Source organism: Cornus florida, unplaced genomic scaffold, assembly GCF_030987335.1.
Source record: "Cornus florida cultivar Cherokee Brave unplaced genomic scaffold, ASM3098733v1 CherokeeBrave_3.0.0_Hap2_Chr04, whole genome shotgun sequence".
NCBI classification, from domain to species: Eukaryota; Viridiplantae; Streptophyta; class Magnoliopsida; order Cornales; family Cornaceae; genus Cornus; species Cornus florida.
Window position 1 is genome coordinate 20,452,767 of NW_026775574.1, and position 19,776 is coordinate 20,472,542.

The 19,776-nt window shown below is 34.4% G+C and overlaps 2 protein-coding genes across 2 annotated transcripts; both read right to left on the reverse strand.

The window, feature by feature from the left end:
- Positions 1–1,358: 1,358 nt before the first annotated feature.
- On the reverse strand, positions 1,359–2,110 carry LOC132304813 (glutathione S-transferase U17-like). The gene is made up of 3 exons (XM_059802526.1): positions 2,022–2,110; positions 1,804–1,891; positions 1,359–1,589 (listed from the first exon to the last, which is right to left on the reverse strand). The coding sequence occupies exons 1-3, from the start codon at positions 2,108–2,110 to the stop codon at positions 1,359–1,361; spliced, it is 408 nt and encodes a 135-aa protein (XP_059658509.1).
- A 6,566-nt stretch (positions 2,111–8,676) lies between these two features.
- On the reverse strand, positions 8,677–13,683 carry LOC132304814 (glutathione S-transferase U17-like). Its single transcript, XM_059802527.1, has 2 exons — positions 13,507–13,683; positions 8,677–8,937 (listed from the first exon to the last, which is right to left on the reverse strand). The coding sequence occupies exons 1-2, from the start codon at positions 13,681–13,683 to the stop codon at positions 8,677–8,679; spliced, it is 438 nt and encodes a 145-aa protein (XP_059658510.1).
- Between the last annotated feature and the right edge of the window lie 6,093 nt (positions 13,684–19,776).

Genomic DNA, 19,776 nt, shown 5'->3' on the forward strand with positions numbered 1-19,776 from the left:
TCTACTCTGTATATCGAGTATCCCGCTCTGATACCAAATTGTGAAAATAGAGTTACGCGGGGTGCGAAATCAGTTAGCTAATTTTAATTGTGATTAACTCCTTTAATAACCTAGATCTGATTATTAGGTCAACTTTCTTAATTTATGATTGATTAAATTGTATGATCAATTAAACATCCACAATCATAAATATAAATACTGAAAAGTAAAGCAAATTAAGTTTAGAAAGATTGCACCAGGATTTTTAGCAAGGAAACCCCAGTTAATAAAATACATCAACTGTTTATATGGAAAAAAACCTCGTAGACTATTCAGTCCAAAGTAAACCGATTCACTATGTTTGAAACAAAGTACACAGAACTTTGACTCTAGCTCACACCTTATCATTCTACCAAACACCAATTGCTGACAATCATTTGGCTTTGCAACTCCCCATCCAACAGCAACTTGACCTCAAGCTTATGCTTGATATTTGTAGAAGAGTAGCAGGTAGATCCGACAACACTCCTCAAATGCTCTAACCCTTTCAAAGTGTGATTGTTTTTACTTCTGTTCTTCAAGATCTGAACTCGGTGTAAAAGAATTAAATCCTGCTCTTTATACGAAATCTCTGAATCTTCAATATAGCTCCAATTCCGATGAGATAGAGAACAACACTACTAAATCACTCATGAATATATGCGTATGCTCTCATAAATAAATTTAGAACAATTAAATTTGATTTTCTGAAAATTCTCTCTCTAAAAGGCTTTCTCAAAATATAGAATTAATTTTCCCTAAAGTCATGAATAAACTTAGAAGACTAACAAGGTTTATATAGAGTTTGGAAAGTCCTAATCCCTCTGAATATATAGAAAATTTCGTGCATAGGACTTGGAAAGAAGTCTAGTCCAAAAAGGAATCAAACAAAGCAAGAAAGGTAAGTTACCATAACCTATCAGGAGTCTTGAACCGATTCAGGAATTTGGGAACCAGTTCAAGATGGCTAGAAGTTAATCCGAAGGACCTCTTTGACTCTTTAACTGGTTCAGGAATTTAGGAACCAGTTCAAGATGGCCAATCTTGAATTTTTTCAATTCCGCTGATGTTGAAATAGTTCAGGATTTTGGGAACCAGTTCAAAATGGACATAATGTAAAATCTTCTTTAAAAACCTCCAAAACTCTCCCAATATGTTCTCATTACCTCTCAATCTTCCTAAAGCATTGTTCTCATCATTTCAGAGTGTAGTATATCGTGAACACTTGTACTTCTTCAAATCCGAATCCAATCTTCAATCTTTGAAACTTTGAATCGAAAAATTATAACTCGATCAGACTTGTTTTGACAATGAAATTAGCTAAATATAAAATATATATCTCACAGCAGTTGCACACCTCTCCTCTTTTCCGTCATCCTCAGCCATGGTAAGGAGCACCCGAATGTAATGTCAAGGTACCCAATATTATCCCCACCAAAGAAAGCCTTTCCTTCGCTACACTTGACAAATGCTTCCTCCAGTAGCACCAATATTACAACCACTTGCTTTATTGCCACTGTCCTTTCCTTTTCGTCTTGTGTCGCCCCGATCACTTCCAGTGGTGGAAAGAACTACATAACCATTGTAATTAATCATGTATGAGTATTTAGTCACAAATACTCCTACACACAAAACATAATTTTTATATAAAAATTTGTATAAATAATGAAACAATTATTTATGAAAATAAAAAAAATTATTTAGCTTCAATCACTTCCTAATAAATGATCACCAAGTCTTTATGATTTCAAGAAGTTCTAATTGTACAAAGTAAAGGAATCATACCTTCTGGTCAAATATAGGATGTCCAGAAAAGGGTGACGGCGTGATCATAGGTATCAGAAGGGAGGATGGAGGGACCTGAGCTCCATACCTAGTCGATGTATATTGTGAAAGATTCACATATGGGTTTATCACCATGGATAAGAACTGGTATTGTGTTGTGCACAGAGTAAGGTTTAAGGAGGAGCTCACTTTTGGAACTTAAGTTCTAGTATTCATACTTGACAGAATTTATGTTGAGAGCGAGTTGAACCTGTAATGTAAATGAGCTTGGCAACGCTCCTAAGAGCTTTACATTGCTCGTCGCCATGTCCAATTCTCAAGCAATGGAGGCTTAAATTGCTAAAAAACAGAGCATAGGTTGTTTGGGCGGCTGAAACAAGAGCTCTTACTATATATATAAATATATATATATATATATATATATATATATATATATATGAGTGTTGGTTGGCTTGATTTAGGATGGTAGGTGTGTCATATGTGACTTGGCCGAACATAAGCAAAGGCAAAGAAAAGGACCATTGCATTCACGGAGATTTCAAGGCACCAAATCAGCCAGATATGCCCTTAAATGAATAATATCAGTTGATAAGTACAATAAGAATCAAGTCAAAATTGCTCAAATCAAGTCATGATTAATATATATATATATATATATATATATATATGCTGAACAAAATAATTATCCTAAATAGATGACAACTATGATCCTGAGGTTCAACTGACATTTTGTAGTTTAAACTGTAATTAAATGTTCCTCAATTCTTTGATATCGTCAGCCAACCCAAGAATCTCAAATGTTATATCCAAAGAAAGCCTTCCCTTGCTACACTTGACAAATGCAGAATGCTTCCTCCAGCATCACCAGTTCTGCAACCACTTGCTCTGTCTCCTCTTCTTGTCCCTTCTAAATCTCACTTAGTGATGGAAACCACCGTAACCATTTCAATTATATCATGAAATGGTTAGAGGCCGGTAGTTGTTATTGTCGACATCATAGACGATTGAACGGGTGGTGCAGTCCATTGCGGCGTACCACGGCGTCATTATGGCGGCATTGGGAGTGGGGAGGCTGAGCTGGGTGGTGCCAAAATCGGTTTAGTTGAATTAAATTAGTCTACGAATATGCCTATCATATTTACTTTCTCCCAAACACAGCTCTATATGCGTTTCCTAAATAAGTCTCTATTTGCCCTCTCTCTTCAACATTGGCTCAAAGAAGAAAATAAAAAGAGAAAAAAAAAAATGGAAAAACTTGGTAAACAAAGCTGCGCGCTGCCACGTTTTTTACGATAAAGAGATCATAAAAAACTTTTATGATATTTATCATTTTTCTTTTTTCTTATTTTTCGTTGTCAAAAAATAAATATATTCATCTGGGATTTCGAGGTATTAAATTTCAAATAGTTTTCTTTTATTTTGTGTAATGGGTAAAAACTAACGAGTTTGAATACATAAGAAAATCTGCGGTCAAATGTCTAGTTTTTTTTTTTTTTTTTTTTTTTTTTTTTTTTTTTTTTTTTTTCAGGTAAGTTATTTTTTCTAGCTTTATTCACCTATGTTCATGTTTGTTATGTCTATGACAATATTGTTATCTTGTTTTATTTTGATTCAATTTTGGTAATTACAGAACAACTTGGTCTTGCCATTAGCAGTTACATATGAAGAAAAAAGCATTAAAAAATAAATTAAAAAAAAAAAAAGAAAACATCATCTTTCACGTCAAGGCAACGACCAAGTGTTTGGATTGTAGGAAATTTTAATCTGAAGTAGGAGTTTGCCCTGACATGAGATAACCTAGCTATTTTATTGAGCTTCTTGTTAGAGTGTTTTTCAAGTTTATTATAGTACTTTTGTTCGAGGTGGAGAAATTTTTAATTGAGGTGAAGCTATGATGAGATCTTTATTCGAGGTAGAGCTATGGAGAAGCACGTGAAGATTGAATTTTGAGCCAAGGTGGAGATTGTTGGGTTTGTGGCTCAAAATTTATGTGCAGAAAATTAGTTTCCTTTTCATTTTGGAAAGCAAAATTTTGTGGAGGAAATTGTATCCCATTATATTTCTATTTTAGAGTTGTGATCATTATGGTAACTCCTTGTAGGCAAGTTTGGGAATACTTGTCTAATAAGAAATTAGGTTTGAAAACTCTATAAATAGAAATGGGTATGAGAGGTTGGGAGAGAGAGAGAAAAGAGAAAAGATGTAAGGGGTTTAAGGGTGAGTGTTGTGAGAGAGGGGAGAGTATATATAATTCCCGAGTGTATACATGTAGCCTCAAAAAATATGATGAGTGAGTGAGTGTGGTTTTGACATGTGGTTGTATATTCTCTTTCTTGATTCATAATAGTGGAATTTCTCTCTTCCATAGACATAACCCTAGAGTTGGGTGAACCATGTAAAATATTGTATTGTGCATGAATGTTTGTGATTGTTATCTCCATATATACTTGTGTTGCTGTGATGAGATGATGCTTCCACTATGTAATACCCCTAATTTTAAAAGGATAGTCTAGGAAATTTATTTTATGGTTCTATTGTACTTTTTTTTCATTTTTATGTGTTTATTTGGCTACTTGTTTATTTGTTTTAATGGTATTTAATTGAATTGAGTTAATTATAGTATTTGTTTATTTAATTATTTAATTGAGTATTTTGTTTTAATTATTTTTCTGGCTTAAATATATGTTACGTGGAAATTTGATTTAATTGTTTTATTGTTTTCTTTTGCATTATTTTGCTTTTAGGGTTTTAGTTTCTTCATGGTTAGCCGACTTAGTCTCTTCTTAAGATAGGGGAATTAGGTTTTCCTTAAGCCTATAAATATGTCATTAGACATCGACTTAGGGTTAGAAATCACAAACCCTACTTACGTATAGACAGAGAGACGTAACAGTGAGAATTGTAAGGAAAACAGAGAGGGACTTGAGAGAAAACAGAGAGAACTGGTTAATGCTTCGACTGTGGATTAAAGGTCGGACCAGGATGTGACGGAAGGAGTGTTGTTCGTGGTTGGAACCAAGGGCAACAGAGGAGTCGGGAACAGTAGGAATCGCTTGAAACTTTAGGAAGACGACGCTGAGGTTTTGAACCGAAACCTCAAAGGCAAGTTCTATTCCTAACTCTCCCTCTTTGACTTGTGTTCTTTGCATCTCTAACACAATTCCAGGATTAAATAAAGATTAGAATTAATCTATTTTTCATGTCTGAGATGTTTAAACAGTATGCTTTACAAATCTATTATTGCTTGTTTTAAATTCTTTCCTACGCAATTCATAATTTAATTGATGTTAATTGATGGACAAAGAATTTAATTAGTTCTAGAACACAATGGGAAACACTAGAATTAATCTGGTTTGCATGATAGAATAGATTAAAACAGTATATGTTCTTGAAACGGTAATTGTTGGTTTTAAGTCTTTCATGCTTAATTCTTGTGTTAATTGATGTCGGTTAATGAATGATGAATTTTAAAGTTCTGGAACACACTGGGACTTAGAATTATCCAGTATGAACATTAACCATGGAAGACAGAGGGTCTGGAACACGATGGAGAAGGAAGATAGAGGCTGAGAAGAGTGGAGCCTCCTCTACTTAAAATTGGAGCCCCCTCTACCTAAGTGGAGCCTCCTCTACTTTAAATTGGAGCCCCCTCTACCCAAGTGGAGCCTCCTCTACTTTAAATTGGAGGATTTTTGTTTCTCTAGGGCTAAAAGGAAATTCTGGACTTTAATGAGGGTTTTTAAATGAAGTATAAAACACATTAAAGACTTAAAATTATTGGTTTAAGCTTTGGAAGTGGACATCATGATTTCTTTAGATATTAATAGGTGTGCTGTCAAGGATGGAGGAAGGTTTAAATTTTTTCTTTAGTTCTGTTCTAGCAAACTAAATAGTTTGGTATGAAAATTAGTTTTTGGGAATTTATGACAATAATGTATATAACATATTTAAGTCCAAGGAACGTTGGTTTAGGATGTGGTTATAGATTTCATGAACTTTAGATATTAAATTGCATGCTGTCGGGAGTTGTAGAAGTTTTAGTTACTAGTTCTAATTTAGCAAACTAAACGGACTGGTATGGAAGTATTTTTGGAATTCATATAATGTGATCAGCTTATATTTTCTATGTACCATTATGTTATTCTCAGGATTTATAGTTAAAGATTGAAATTGATGACATGAAATTTAAATATGACTTTGCATGCCATCAAGGATATAGGAGGATTTATTTACTAGCTTTTGTTTTAGAAATTCAAACGAGCTAGTATGGAAGAATCGGTTGGGAATTCTAGTATAATGTGCAGTTTATGATTCTAATATTCATTATACCATGCTATGGACGTTAATTGGTGGACTGTATAAATTTATGTTCTGTAAATTTTATGGAAGTGGATAGTTTAAATTGGATATCATTATTTTAGCAATTTAAATGGATGTTTCATGATTTTAATCATGTACTGTATGCATAATAGAATCTTGTTTATATCTGATTGCTATTATGTCGGACTCTGGATGTTTTTATGTTTTAATGAATGTGCATCATTGATGGATAGATTGTATGCACCGGTATGGGACGGTTTCATACTAGGGGGATTAGCTCAAAAACGCTAAGTCCTACCTACTCTGGAATTAAGGAATGGATTAACTAAAATTTTAATCCTATTTTATTTGTAGTGTCAAGGCAACATATAGTTGAGCGGCACTACTATGGATTTTGGAATGGAATTTAATTATATTTTTATAGTGCCACGTTATGAGCCTGAGTCTCAGAGTCGTTGGCCAGGGAGCGTATATGCATTGGGATGCATAGCTGGCTATGATGGTTGGATGTGTACCCTGCTAGGCCTAGGTAGTCATGCCCACCTCAGGTGCATTTTGCATGGTGCCTACTAGTCAGGTTGAGACGGGCCTGTAGTCCAGTGAGAGTCCTGTAGTGTGATTATATATATATCTACGGACTATTTAGTTATTGTTGAATTGGTTAGGATGTACATGCGTATCGAGTCTCTGTTCGGATTGTAGTAGGATAGAACTTGTTTGTGGGTCTGACCCACTTCTATTTTTCAGGTGTTCGACAGTTCCAGTCGTAGACTTGATTGTGCTGAGCAGAGACTTTTACTCACTCTTCCGATGATGTAGGACTTCTCTCCATGATTTAACTTTGGATGTTCTTTTAGTATTTGTGTTTTGGTTTGGATTTTGATTAGGGGTCCACAAGAGATGGATTCTCGAGTTGTATAAGATAGAGGATGATTTGTATTAGATGTTTTTGTTTAACAATAAAAGTTTTTGGGTTATCGTTTTAGCTCTCTCAGCGTTTTATTTATTTCTGTTTTAACTTAATTGTATTCTGTGTTCATTTATTGCTAATTGGTTTGATATCCTCGAGTGATCTGGCGTGGGCCTGGCCAACCCGCATCCGGAGATCTGGGGGTATCATAGTTGGTATCAGAGTAGTCCAGGTTCTAGTGTCCTTAGGAGTGTCTTTCGTTAGAAGTCTTCCGCGTTGCGTCTCTTAAAAACTTAGAGCCATATTAGGATTCATTGTACTCTTTTACGGTTCGTTAGGAGGAGCAACTAATGTCAATTATATTTCATAACTATGGAATGGTTGACACTAGAAGGAGGATGGGGTCTAAGGCGACAGCGAATCAGACCCGAAGGAGTAAAGGAGTACGTTATCGAGTTCTCTGTTAGAAGCAGAACTTGGGATTGAAGGTTTAGTTCTGGTTGGTGCTACTTTTAGAAGTATAAGCTAATGAGGGATATAGGAGTGCATTTTTGGTCACTGCATAAAGGGACCAGCATGATTTTAGTTGTTCTCATAAAGGAGACAACCGAGGAATAGGAGTCCGAATAGGTTTCTAATGGAGGAGATTTCAACATACTCAAGAAAGAGGGTATTGAATCTTGGAAATCAAGGATCGCGTGAGGGTGATTTTGTTCGCTAATAGTATAGTGAATGATACTTGTAGACTTGGTGTGGATCAACCTACATATAGTTAACCTTTCATATTACCTTAAAAGAAGTAGATAAGGAGAACTCTTCAGGAGTTTAGGATCGGATGGAGTTTTTTTGGAACGCAGCAATAATTTTATATCACAGTCCGAGGAATATGGGGATTAGGTTGTGACAGTCTAAGTTGCTTTCTTAGAGCTACATTAAATAGTTTGCATTTCGTGAATAAGGAGGATGGGGGTTAAGCCTTTGTAATTTGCTGAGGCAAATGGATTTTGTTTTAAGCTATGATTTGAGCTTATGTTTCGAGATTGGTTGATTACCTCCGAAATTGGGAAAAAAAAAAAAAAAAAAATGATTGTGAACCAATAACGTAAAGTGGATTCCTGAAGAAGATTTTCTTTATCAGGAGGAACACTGTTTTACGTAAATTTTTTTTTTTTTTTGTGTGTGTGTGTGTGATTGTGTGTGCTTTATGTGTTTCGTTTTTGTTAATTAGTCTGGAATGGGAATACGGTTTAGTTGGGGACATAAGTGTGTGATCAATCTCTGACATCCTACTGTTTCAAATTAAGCAATGGGAGCAGATAACGATGGTGGTACCGGACATGCAGGGGAAGGGACATAATGATTTTGTCTCAAATTTTGATATCTATTTGATAATCCAGATGACCATCAGAGATCGTTAGATCCTTGCTAATTGGTTTGATATCCTCGAGTGATCTGGCATGGGCCTGGCCAACCCGCATCTGGAGATCTGGGGGTATCACACACTAGGTGTGATGAATGGGGGATTTAATTCTCAACAACAACTGACCGTTGAATGGGTTGGAAGGAGTTAATTATCCCTAACACTTCTCAGTCTCTTGAACAATGGCATCCTTCACTACATCATCAGAGCAAAACCTCTCCGCCTATCCCATAAGATACGGCGTCCTTGTCTCGTCATGGAGCTGCAAGCCTATCCTCTTCTCCGTCAACCTTAGCCACGGCAAGGAGCACCTGAATGCTATGTCAAGGTACTCAATATTATAGCCACCAAAGAAAGCCTTCCCTCTGCTACACTTGACAAATGCTTCCTCCAGCAGCACCAATCCTGCAACCACTTGCACTATTGCAACTGCCTTTGCCTCTTCGTCTTGTGTCCTCCCAATCACTTTCAGTGATGGAAACAACTATACAACCATTTGAATTATATCAACAATGTGAGTAGTACGTAACAGAATATTTAGAAAGTTTTGTATTTTTAGAAACAGATCTGTGTCTTTCTAACTTTACTTATTTTATTAATTAAATAATTAATCATATGGAAGATAAAATAAAGCAAAGTAATAGAGTTAGAGATAACACCAGGATTTTAGAAAGGAAACTCCAATTGGTAAAATAGACCAATTATTTGCATGGGAAAAACCTCATAGACTACGCAGTCCAAAGTAAACCGATCTACTATATTTGAAACAAAGTACACTGAATTTTGGCTCAGACTCACACCCTATACTTCTACCAAACACCAATAGCTGACAATCTTTTGGCTTTATGACGTCCCGTCAAATAGCACTTAACCTCAGGCTTATTCTTGATCTCTGTAGAAGGGTTACAGGTAGATCAAACAACACTCCTCGAATTCTTTGACCCTTTCAAGGTGTGATCGCTCTTACTTCTGTTCTTCAATATCTGAATTCGATGTAAAAGTATATCTGCTTTTCTCTGATTGTTGTAGATGCAAAACTTTAATCATATTCAGGATTTGAACAACACTCTAAAATTACTCTTGTGTTTATGTGTATGTTCTAAAAAGAATGACAGAAAAATTAACTTTGATTTTTTGCAAAAATATCTCTCTAAGGCTTTTATGAATTATGAAGTTGTAGTGCAAAAGCTATATAAACCCAGATTAATATCAGGGTTTATATAGAATATTCAAAGACCTAATCTTTCATAAAATAAAGGAAATCTCGTGCATAGGACTATTGGTAATATTCTAAACCAACTACGAAGTTTGAAACATAATAGGACAAAGTTGCCTTAATCTAAAACAGCAGCGGTATCGGTAGCCAAATGTGGAACCAGTTCCCAAATGACACAATGGTATTCTTCGAATCTAAGGTTCTTGAACCAGTTCCCAAATGTGGTACCGGTTCCCACTTGATAGGTTTCTGATATAACTTGGAAATCCTGTTTTTTGTAACTTCGAACAACATACCATGTAGGTATTGTGTCCAAAGTGGAAAACACCTTCCTAAAAGTGTTGTTCTTTCCTGTTTTGATGATCTCAATTTACCATCTTCGAACAACCTTCTAATTCAGCATTAGATCTCGATCTTGATATGGTAACTTGAAATTAAAACTCAATCAAGACTTGTTTTGACATCGAAATTTGCTAATTACAAAAATAATATCTCACAATCTCCCCTCTTGGCAATTTCGTGACAAAACCCTAAAAACAATTACGTAATCTACCCAAGTAGAAAAGGAAATTACAATTTTGATAAAGGATAATATGGAATTTTTCTTCTCTGTTCTCTTATTCTCTTGGACAAAATTTTACCTGATTTCCTACACATGGATTAAGCAAAACTACCAATGAAAGTTTAATAAAACAAGTTATAAAAACTTCCCCTGAATAAATTATCCAATTTTCTCCCCTTAATTAACCATTGTTCTCCCCCTTTTTGGAACAAATTGACAAAGCATTTAATAATGATCAGAGCGAAGAAAAAAATAGAAGAGAAGCAATCAAACAGTTTATAAGATTATTTTTTTTAGTAATTTTTCTAAGCAAGATAACTTTCACTCTAAAGAGCAGACAGCAATTACCCATGTCAACTTATCTCCACCTTTCTTTTTACTCAATTAGCTCCTCTTCAAAGTCTAATGGGATCTTTCGACCCAAACTTAATAGGTAGCATTTTCCTCAACAAAGAATTTAATAACTTTTTCAATTTTTCTTTTCTTTTTATACTGAATAATTTTTTTTAGGCTCCTATTTTTTTTTCTCAGATAATAACCTTTATACTATTTGTGACCAATATACCTTAGTCAATAATTTAAAGATTTTTAATCAAATTTTTCAGAGACGAACTAGTGCACAAAAACTATGAACTTAAGAGATTCAAATCTAAAAATCTCCTAATCAATGCAAATTATCTTTCAATATATAGATTACAAGCCAATAATTTATTTTTATCAAATCATCATGTGTCTCAATTTGTAATTAAAGATAGATCATAAGTTCAATCTGAAAGAATTTACATACATGTATCATGAAGAATATGATCAATAATTCAATACTTTAACCAAACCCTAACAAGTGATCCAATGGAAACAAAATTTTCATTTAAGCACAGACCATGATCACTAATCACCCTAGGACTCAGTTTGAAGGTAAATTCCTTTTGGAAACTAGTTTCACGGACTCAATTGACACATAATTGATAAAATCATTCTTTTTGATCCACATAGTTTTCACTCTCTGTAACGACCTACTCCACCACATGGTATGATATTGTCCACTTTGGGCCTGAACCCGCACGATTTTGCTCTTTGGTTTTACCCCAAGAGGCTTCATACCAATTGGAGTGACACACCTATATATAAGCACTTCACCTTTCTCTTTCCTAAGCGATGTGGGATTGTGCACCCGTAGCTAGCCAGTGTGGTAGCCTGTCAGTGTCTCGCACTCGCCCACGACACACCCGCTCATAAGGTTATCATAATCCACCCCCCTTGGAGGCCCGACGTCCCCGTCGGCACACTTCTGGCTGGGTCAAGCTCTGATACCATTTGTAATGGTCCACTCCACCACATGGTATGATATTGTCCGCTTTGGGTCTGAGCCCGCACGATTTTGCTTTTGGGCTTTACCCCAAAAGGTCTCATACCAATTGGAGTAACACACCTACATATAAGCACTTCACTTTTTTGCTTTCCCAGGCAATATGGGATTGTGCATTCGTAACTCGCTAGTATGGTAGCCTGTCAGTGTCTCGCACCTGGCCACGGCACACCCGCCCATATGGTCATCACAATCTCACTTCCTAAATTTTTTTTTTATATTTAACCTATTTCTTAGGCAAATTTTCAGCTTTCGAATTCTTAGGTGACACAAAATTCTTTTTCTTCTTAGAATGCACCTTTTTCTTAGCATAAACATTATGAGAATGAATTTTAGAAAACTCTTTCTTTTTCTTGTGAAAATATGAATGATGACTATGTCCACTCTTACCACAAAAAGTGCAATGCAACAAATTTAGGCACATATGACATATCAGAATGCAATGCATCAGTAAAACATGGATTTGGCGTAGAATTATTAGTAGGTTTAACAAAAACTATTTTACCTTGACTACTAGATGAACCTTTAACAAAACCTAACATAGTTTTATCATTCACATCCTTACCCATGTTGATCAGTTTATTCAAACAATCTTGACCCATAGTGAATCCCGTCAGTTTATCTTATGTAGATTTTAATTCAAGTTCAAGATAATTAATTTTCAAACCAAGATATTCTTTCAAGGAGTTAACACTACTTACCTTATCTTCAAGAATGATGATCTTCCTGTTAAGCTCAGTGATGATTGAATCGCTTTCAAAAGCTTTTCTTTTTTCTTTATCAATATGTTTTCTTAGATCTTAATTCTCCTCTTTTGCTAACTTATTGACAGCTAGTTTGACTTCAATAATTTCTTTGACCATCTTCTTAAATCTTTCTTCATTATTTTCAACCTCTTATGTTTGTTCGTCAAGAACTTCAGTGTCTTTATTATCTGAAATATCATAGTCAGATAAAGTAACAACATGAGGACATTTTTCAAGAAAAGCGACATAAGAAAAAACATTGCAATCATCATAAGGAGAATCATTATCACTAGAAGTAGAATTTTCAGAATTAGAAACTCTCATTACTTTTCCTTTATTCATATCCTTTTGATCTTTCTTAGGACTAGGACAAATATTGGATGCATGACCTTTGCCACCACAATTCCAGCAAGTGAATTCAATTTCTTCTGACTCTCCTACTTTTTTTCCATTAAATCTCAATTTTGACCTTTTGTCAAAATTTTAAGGATTGGCCCCATTACCATTCCTTCTCCTCTGTTGTCTTTGCAAAATTTGATTGAATTGCCTTGACAGAAAAGCAAAATCATCATCTGAATTGTCATCGACAAAATTCTCAACCTATGTTGATTTTAAAACAAGATTCTTTTCCTTCTGATTGAAATCAAAATTCTGTATCTCAAAATTTTTCAATGAACCTACAACTTCATCAACTTTAGAAATAGACAAATCCCAATGTTCAGTGATAGTTTCTACCCTTATTTGAAATCTTTAAGGTAAAGACATTAAGATTTTTTCACAGATTTTCTTATCACTAACTTTTTTACCTAAATGACGCAGTTCAGAAATAATTTCAAGAAGATTAGAATAAAAATCAGAAAATGATTCATCTTCTTTCATCACGATATTCCCAAAGTTATGAGAAAGCATCTGGATATTTTTACCAACAGGCGCCTAGTGGTACCAAGCCCCTATTTCTCAAAGAGAGGTCAGAGGTTCGAGCCTCCGTAGAGGCATGTGTGTGTGAGTACCCAACTAGGAAAAAAAAAAAGCATCTGGATTTTGGATAACTTCACTTTTAAAGTCCTTTCATGAATAACTTGCAAAATATCCTAAGCGTCTTTAACAGTTTTACAATCAGAAATTCTAACATATTCAGATGGAATAACTGAATTAATAATTACATATAAAGCTTTGTCATTAGTATCATTACACTCAGTTTCAACAGCAGTAAAAACAAAGACATCTTTCAAAACTTTTATTTCTTTACCATCTATAGTTTTATCTTCTGTAGGTGGTGTATAACCAGATTCAACAATAGTCCAAGTTTTACCTCCTGAATTTTGCAAATAAGCTCTCATCTTATATTTCCAACAATTGCAATTGTTCCTATCAAATAAAAGGATCATGTTGATTAGAACCTCTTTTTTTTAACGCATAAGACATGATGAAAACAAAATTTTCAAATCAATCAAAACTTTCCACAAGGATCAACTCAATGTGTAGAGATTGGCTCTGATGCTAATTTGTGTGTTGTACGCAGTGGAATATTTAGAAAGTTTTGTATTTTTAGAAACAAATCTGTGTCTTTCTAACTTTACTTCTTTTAGTAATTACATAATTAATCACATGCAAGATAAAATAAAGCAAAGTAATTGAGTTAGAGATGACACTAGGATTTTTAGTGAGGAAACTTCAATTGGTAAAATAGACCAATTTTTACGCGGGAAAAACCTCGTGAACTGTTCAATCTAAAGTAAACCAATCCAATATGTTTGAAATAAAGTACAATGAACTTTGACTCAGGCTCACACCCTATCGTTCTACTAAACACCAATAACTGACAATCCTCTGGCTTTGCAACGTTCCGTCTAACAGCACATAACCTCATGCTTATTCTTGATCTCTGTAGAAGGGTTGCAGGTAGATAAAACAATACTCCTCAAATGTTTTGAGCCTTTCAAAGAGTGATCGTTTTTACTTCTATTTTTCAATATATGAATTCAATGTAGAAGTAGATCTGTTTTTCTTCGATCGTTATAGATGTAAGACTTTGGTAACAATCAGGATTTGAACAACACTCTAAAATCACTCTTGTGTTTATGTGCATGTTCTAAAAAGAATGACAGAAAAATCAACTTTGATTTTTTGCAAAAATATCTCTCTAAGGCTTTTTATGAATTATGAAGTTGTAGTACAAAAGTCTTACAAACCTAGATTAATATTAGGGTTTATATAGAATATTCAAAGACCTAATCCTTCATAAAATAAAGGAAATCTCATGCATGGGACTTTTGGTAATATTCTAAACCAACTAGGAAGTTTGAAACAGAATAGGACAAAGTTACCTTAATCTAAAACAACAGTGGTATCGGTAGCCAAATGTGGAACTGGTTTCCAAAAGACAGAATGGTGTTCTTCGAATCTAAGGTTCTTAAACTGGTTCTCAAATTTGGTACTAGTTCCCACTTAACATATTTTTAATATAACTTGGAAATCCTGTTTTTGGTAACTTCGAAAAACATACCATGTAGGTATTGTGTCCTATGATACCCCCGAATTTCCACGTGTAGGTTGGCCAGGCCCACACCCAAAGACCCGGGATATCAAAAAAATAATTAAGGTATTTAAACAAGCACGGATTACAAGAAGGACAAATAAGAATAATAAGTAAGCTGAAGGAAAACTAACTAATGAATAATAATCCTTAAATAAATAAAATCTCTAACTAGTACAGCTTGAGAATCCAATATTCAAGGACCCCTAAAAAATCTCATTAATCCAAACATCTAAAAGTCTAGGTTTGGAAACAGGAAACAAAAATAAAAAAACATGATCCTATATCGTAGCAATCCAGAAGAGTGATGAAGAACGTCTCTGATCAGCAACTACAGCTACTCTAGGTCTGGAACATCCGATAACCTGAAAACAATGGTGGGTTAGACCCACAAGCAAGTTCTAATCTATTACAACCCAATTAGAGACCTGATACAGACAACATCCATAGCTATACTCATGCAATAGCTAAATAATCAATAAATATATACACACAAAGATGCTCACCATAATATAGGGCAGACTCAACCGGATAGACAATACCAGCTAGCAAAACGCATACAATGGTGGACTAGCAGACCACATCTACTAGGGCATGCACATCTCCTATATTTGGTTACTCATCTTTGGTAATACACACCTCAGTCCTAACCACCAATCAGGAGACTCAAGCTCATATCGGGGCCATACATATATATCTATATATATACACATAAGCCATATCCTGACAATGGCACACATATCAAGGAGACTAGCTTAATAGATATCTCAATGATCTCATTAACCCACACAGCCATATCCTGACAATGGCACACATATCAAAAAGACTAACTTATTAACTATCTCAATGATTACAACACACCTTTAGCCATATCCTGACAATGGCTCTCACTTCAAAATATATATATATATATATATATATATATATATATATATATATAATCATGTATAAGTTCAACAATAATTAAAGTGAACAATTTATGTAAGTTCCATCATTTAAATGCAAATCATAAAATTACATAATCATTTAAATCATCTCAGCTATAAATATGAATAGCTCAAGTACTAAACAGGATACAAATCAAGTATAAGATCGCGTCAGTAATAATAAATATGATTAAAATCATAAAACATATTATAGAATTTAATGCACAGTTAAAACATTAACCCAAATTAATTTGTAACTTAATTAGTTGAAATAATTTCCTTTATAAATCAATAACATATAACACGTACACTACCAAATCAGCCAATATAACATTTTTCCCACTTTCCACTCAAGTGGTAACACCGACCAACCACTATATCAAAATTGGTTAAAACAAACGTTATCTAACACATTACACATTATACAATAATATCTATTTTTTATATACCAATTTAACACGTAACCAATACTAAGTTATCCAAATAATTGGGCAAAATAATTAAATATAAATATATTCAATTATTTTGTTTAGGAAAGGTTGGTAAAACCGACCAACTTTTACACCAAAAGTGGTTAAAACAAACGTTATTTAGTACATTACACGTTATATAATAATATCTATTTTTATATACCAATTTAACACTTAATCAATACTAGTTATCCAAAAATAAAAAATTTAGTACAACGTTATCCTATATGCATTAGTAGCACTGGCATATGGTCTCGACCCTCCCCTGATAGAAGAGGGTGCGAATCAGAAAGAAAATTGACCATTGATATATTCAAATCATTTAATAATTCAAGAAAAATGAATGGCTTTTTAACTTAAACCATTAAATAATTATGTGCCAGAGTAGATTAATATACAAGTTTGTTAACATGGATTTAATTATTGATATAGTAACGAATACTTGTAATGAAGTTATGAATTATAATAACCTGTTGAAGGTTGTAAGAATACCCTATATTTACACTTTGGTGTGAAGTTACCAACTAGATCGTGACATGTGTGGAGACCCAAGTAGCAGATAAAGAATGTAAGAAGACCTGTAATATGTGATGGGCAGCCCACCAACTAAAGCAATTCATGCCCAGCAAAGATATTAATATCTCCATCCTAATTAATCCATTGTTTGGAAACATAAAAAATAAAAATAAAAATTAAAAAAATTAAACCATTGTTGTTTTTGAACTGGTCTGTTTTCCATAATTAGGCCTTCCTTATTCTTTAGACTTGGGCATTGTCTTATCGTTAATAATTCATTGCTTATATTATAATCTGAATATTAGTAATTATTTATTAGTTATAATAAATATATATGTGTGTATATATATATATATATGAAGAGAGAGAGAAGACGAAAGAGAGTGTAAGAATTGAGAGACAAAAGAAGCTATATCATTTAGTGGATGTACAAGGCCTATTTATAGGCTTCAAAACAAACTTCCTCTGTACGCCATTTTGGTAGCTTCCCTTATAAGTCTCATTGATGACCTCATGGATGACATATAATTGGGGACCCCACACACATAAATATATATAACACTCCCCCTTGGGGTCCACAATACTACATTAAGAATATACCTCGTTAAAACCTTGCTAAGGAAAACCCAGTGGGATAAAACCCTAGCGAAGGAAAAAGAGTACAATATTCTTATGTATCTGAAAATGGTATTACATAGAGTAAAATTGCCTCATTAAAACCTTGCCAGGAAAATCCAGTGGGACAAAACCTGGACGAAGGAAAAAGAGTGCAGCATGTCAATACTTCTTTGATCACTTGCTCCCCCTCATTAGATCAACCCTGAAGATCCTTTAGTTGACGCATTCTAATGTTGTGCACCAACTTCTTGAATATCGTAGTTGGAAGCGTTTTAGTGAATAGATCTGCTAGATTTTCACATGAACGTATCTTCTGAATATCAATATCACATTTTTTCTGGAGTTCATGTGCATAAAAGAATTTTGGTGAGATGTGCTTGGTCCTATCACTTTTAATATACCCTTCTTTCATCTGTGTAATGCATGCCGCATTATCTTCATATAATACTGTTGGGCTTTCTTTTATTGATGAGAGACTACATGTTGTTCGAATATGCTGGATCATTGATCTCAACCAAATGCATTCCCTGCTTGCCTCATGAATTGCGAGTATCTCAGAATGATTTAAAGAAGTTACAATCATTGTCTGTTTCATTGATCGCCATGATATAGCAGTGCCGCCACAGGTAAACACATATCCTGTTGTGAATAAGCTTTATGTGAATCAGAAAGATAGCCGGCATCTGCATATCCAACTAATGGAGACTTTGGTGCCTTCGAATAAAACAAGCCCATATCAGTTGTGCCACGAAGATATCGCAGTTTGTGTTTGATTCCATTCCAATGTCTGCGAGTTGGTGCAGAATTGTACCGTGCTAATAAATTGACTGGAAAAATTATATCAGGTCTTGTGCAATTTGCAAGATACAAAAGAGCACCAATCGCACTGAGATAGGGCACTTCAGGACTAAGGAATTCTTCATCATCTTCTAGAGGACAAAAATGATCTTTCTTGATGTCAAGTGATTGGACAACCATTGGGGAGCTCAATGGATAGGCTTTATCCATATGAAAGCATTTCAGAATCTTTTCTGTATATGTTGATTGATGGATGAGAATACCGTTCGAAAAATGTTCAACCTGCAGCCCAAGGCAGAATTTTGTCTTTATGAGATTTTTCATTTCAAATTCTTTCTTTAAATAAGTGGCCGTCTTTTCGATCTCGTTCAATGTTCCCACAAGGTTCAGATCATCAACATATACTGTAACAATAACAAAACCAGATTCTGGTTTGTTAATAAAAATGCATTGACAAATATGACTGTTCACATACCCTTCTTTGAGTAAGTAATCGCTAAGGTGATTATACCACATTCGTCCAGATTGTTTCAATCCATATAAGGATCATTGTAATTTTATTGAGTGCATATTACGTGGTTTTGTGTCAGACATTTTAAATCCTTCTGGGATTTTCATATAAATATCATTATCTAGTGATCTATATAAATATGATGTAACCACGTCCATTAGATGCATATGCAATTTTTCTGTGACTGTAAAATGTATGATGAATCTAAAAGTAGTTGCATCAATCACAGGGGAGTATGTTTCCTCATAATCAATACCAAGTCTTTGTGAGAAACCTTGAGCTACAAGTCGGGCTTTGTATCTCACGATTTTATTTTTCTCATTACGCTTTCGTACAAACACCCATTTATACCCAACAAGATTAACACCCTCAGGTGTCTGGACTACTGGTCCAAATACTTCATGTTTAGCTAATGAATTTAACTCTACTTGCATCGCTTCTTTCCATTTTGGCCAATCATTTCTTCGTCGACATTCTTTGACGTTTTGAGGTTCCGGATCCTTATTTTCAATATCAAGAGCAACAAGATATGAGAATATGTTGTCAACAACAATTTCATTTCTATTCCATCTCATTTCATAATTTAATGAGATCTCATCATTTTCAAGTACCTTTGCCTCATCAAGGGCATGTGCCTCATCAAGGGCCATATCATCATCTGTTGCCTTTGCCTCATCAATATTTATTATTTCATCATCTTTTGGTACCTAAGACTTATCAAAAGCCTCTGCTTTATCAAAAGCTATTATCTCAAATTGATCAATAATATTTGTTGCTCTTTTTGTGGCCTCTTTAAGAGTGCCAGCTTTTCTTTGTGATTTCTTTTTACGAGGAACAATATCTTTTGCACCAACTGGTCTGCCACACTTTAGGCGTGTTTTAGATGCATTTGCTGTATTACTGACTGAAGGTCCCTCAGGGACAGCAATTCGAGCTGACACATTTGCAGTTGGTATATGTGATTTTATCACCTTCTTTGTATCAGTAAATGCATCAGGTAATTGATTTGCAACATTTTGCAAGTGAATGATCCTCTGAACTTCTCATTCATATTGATT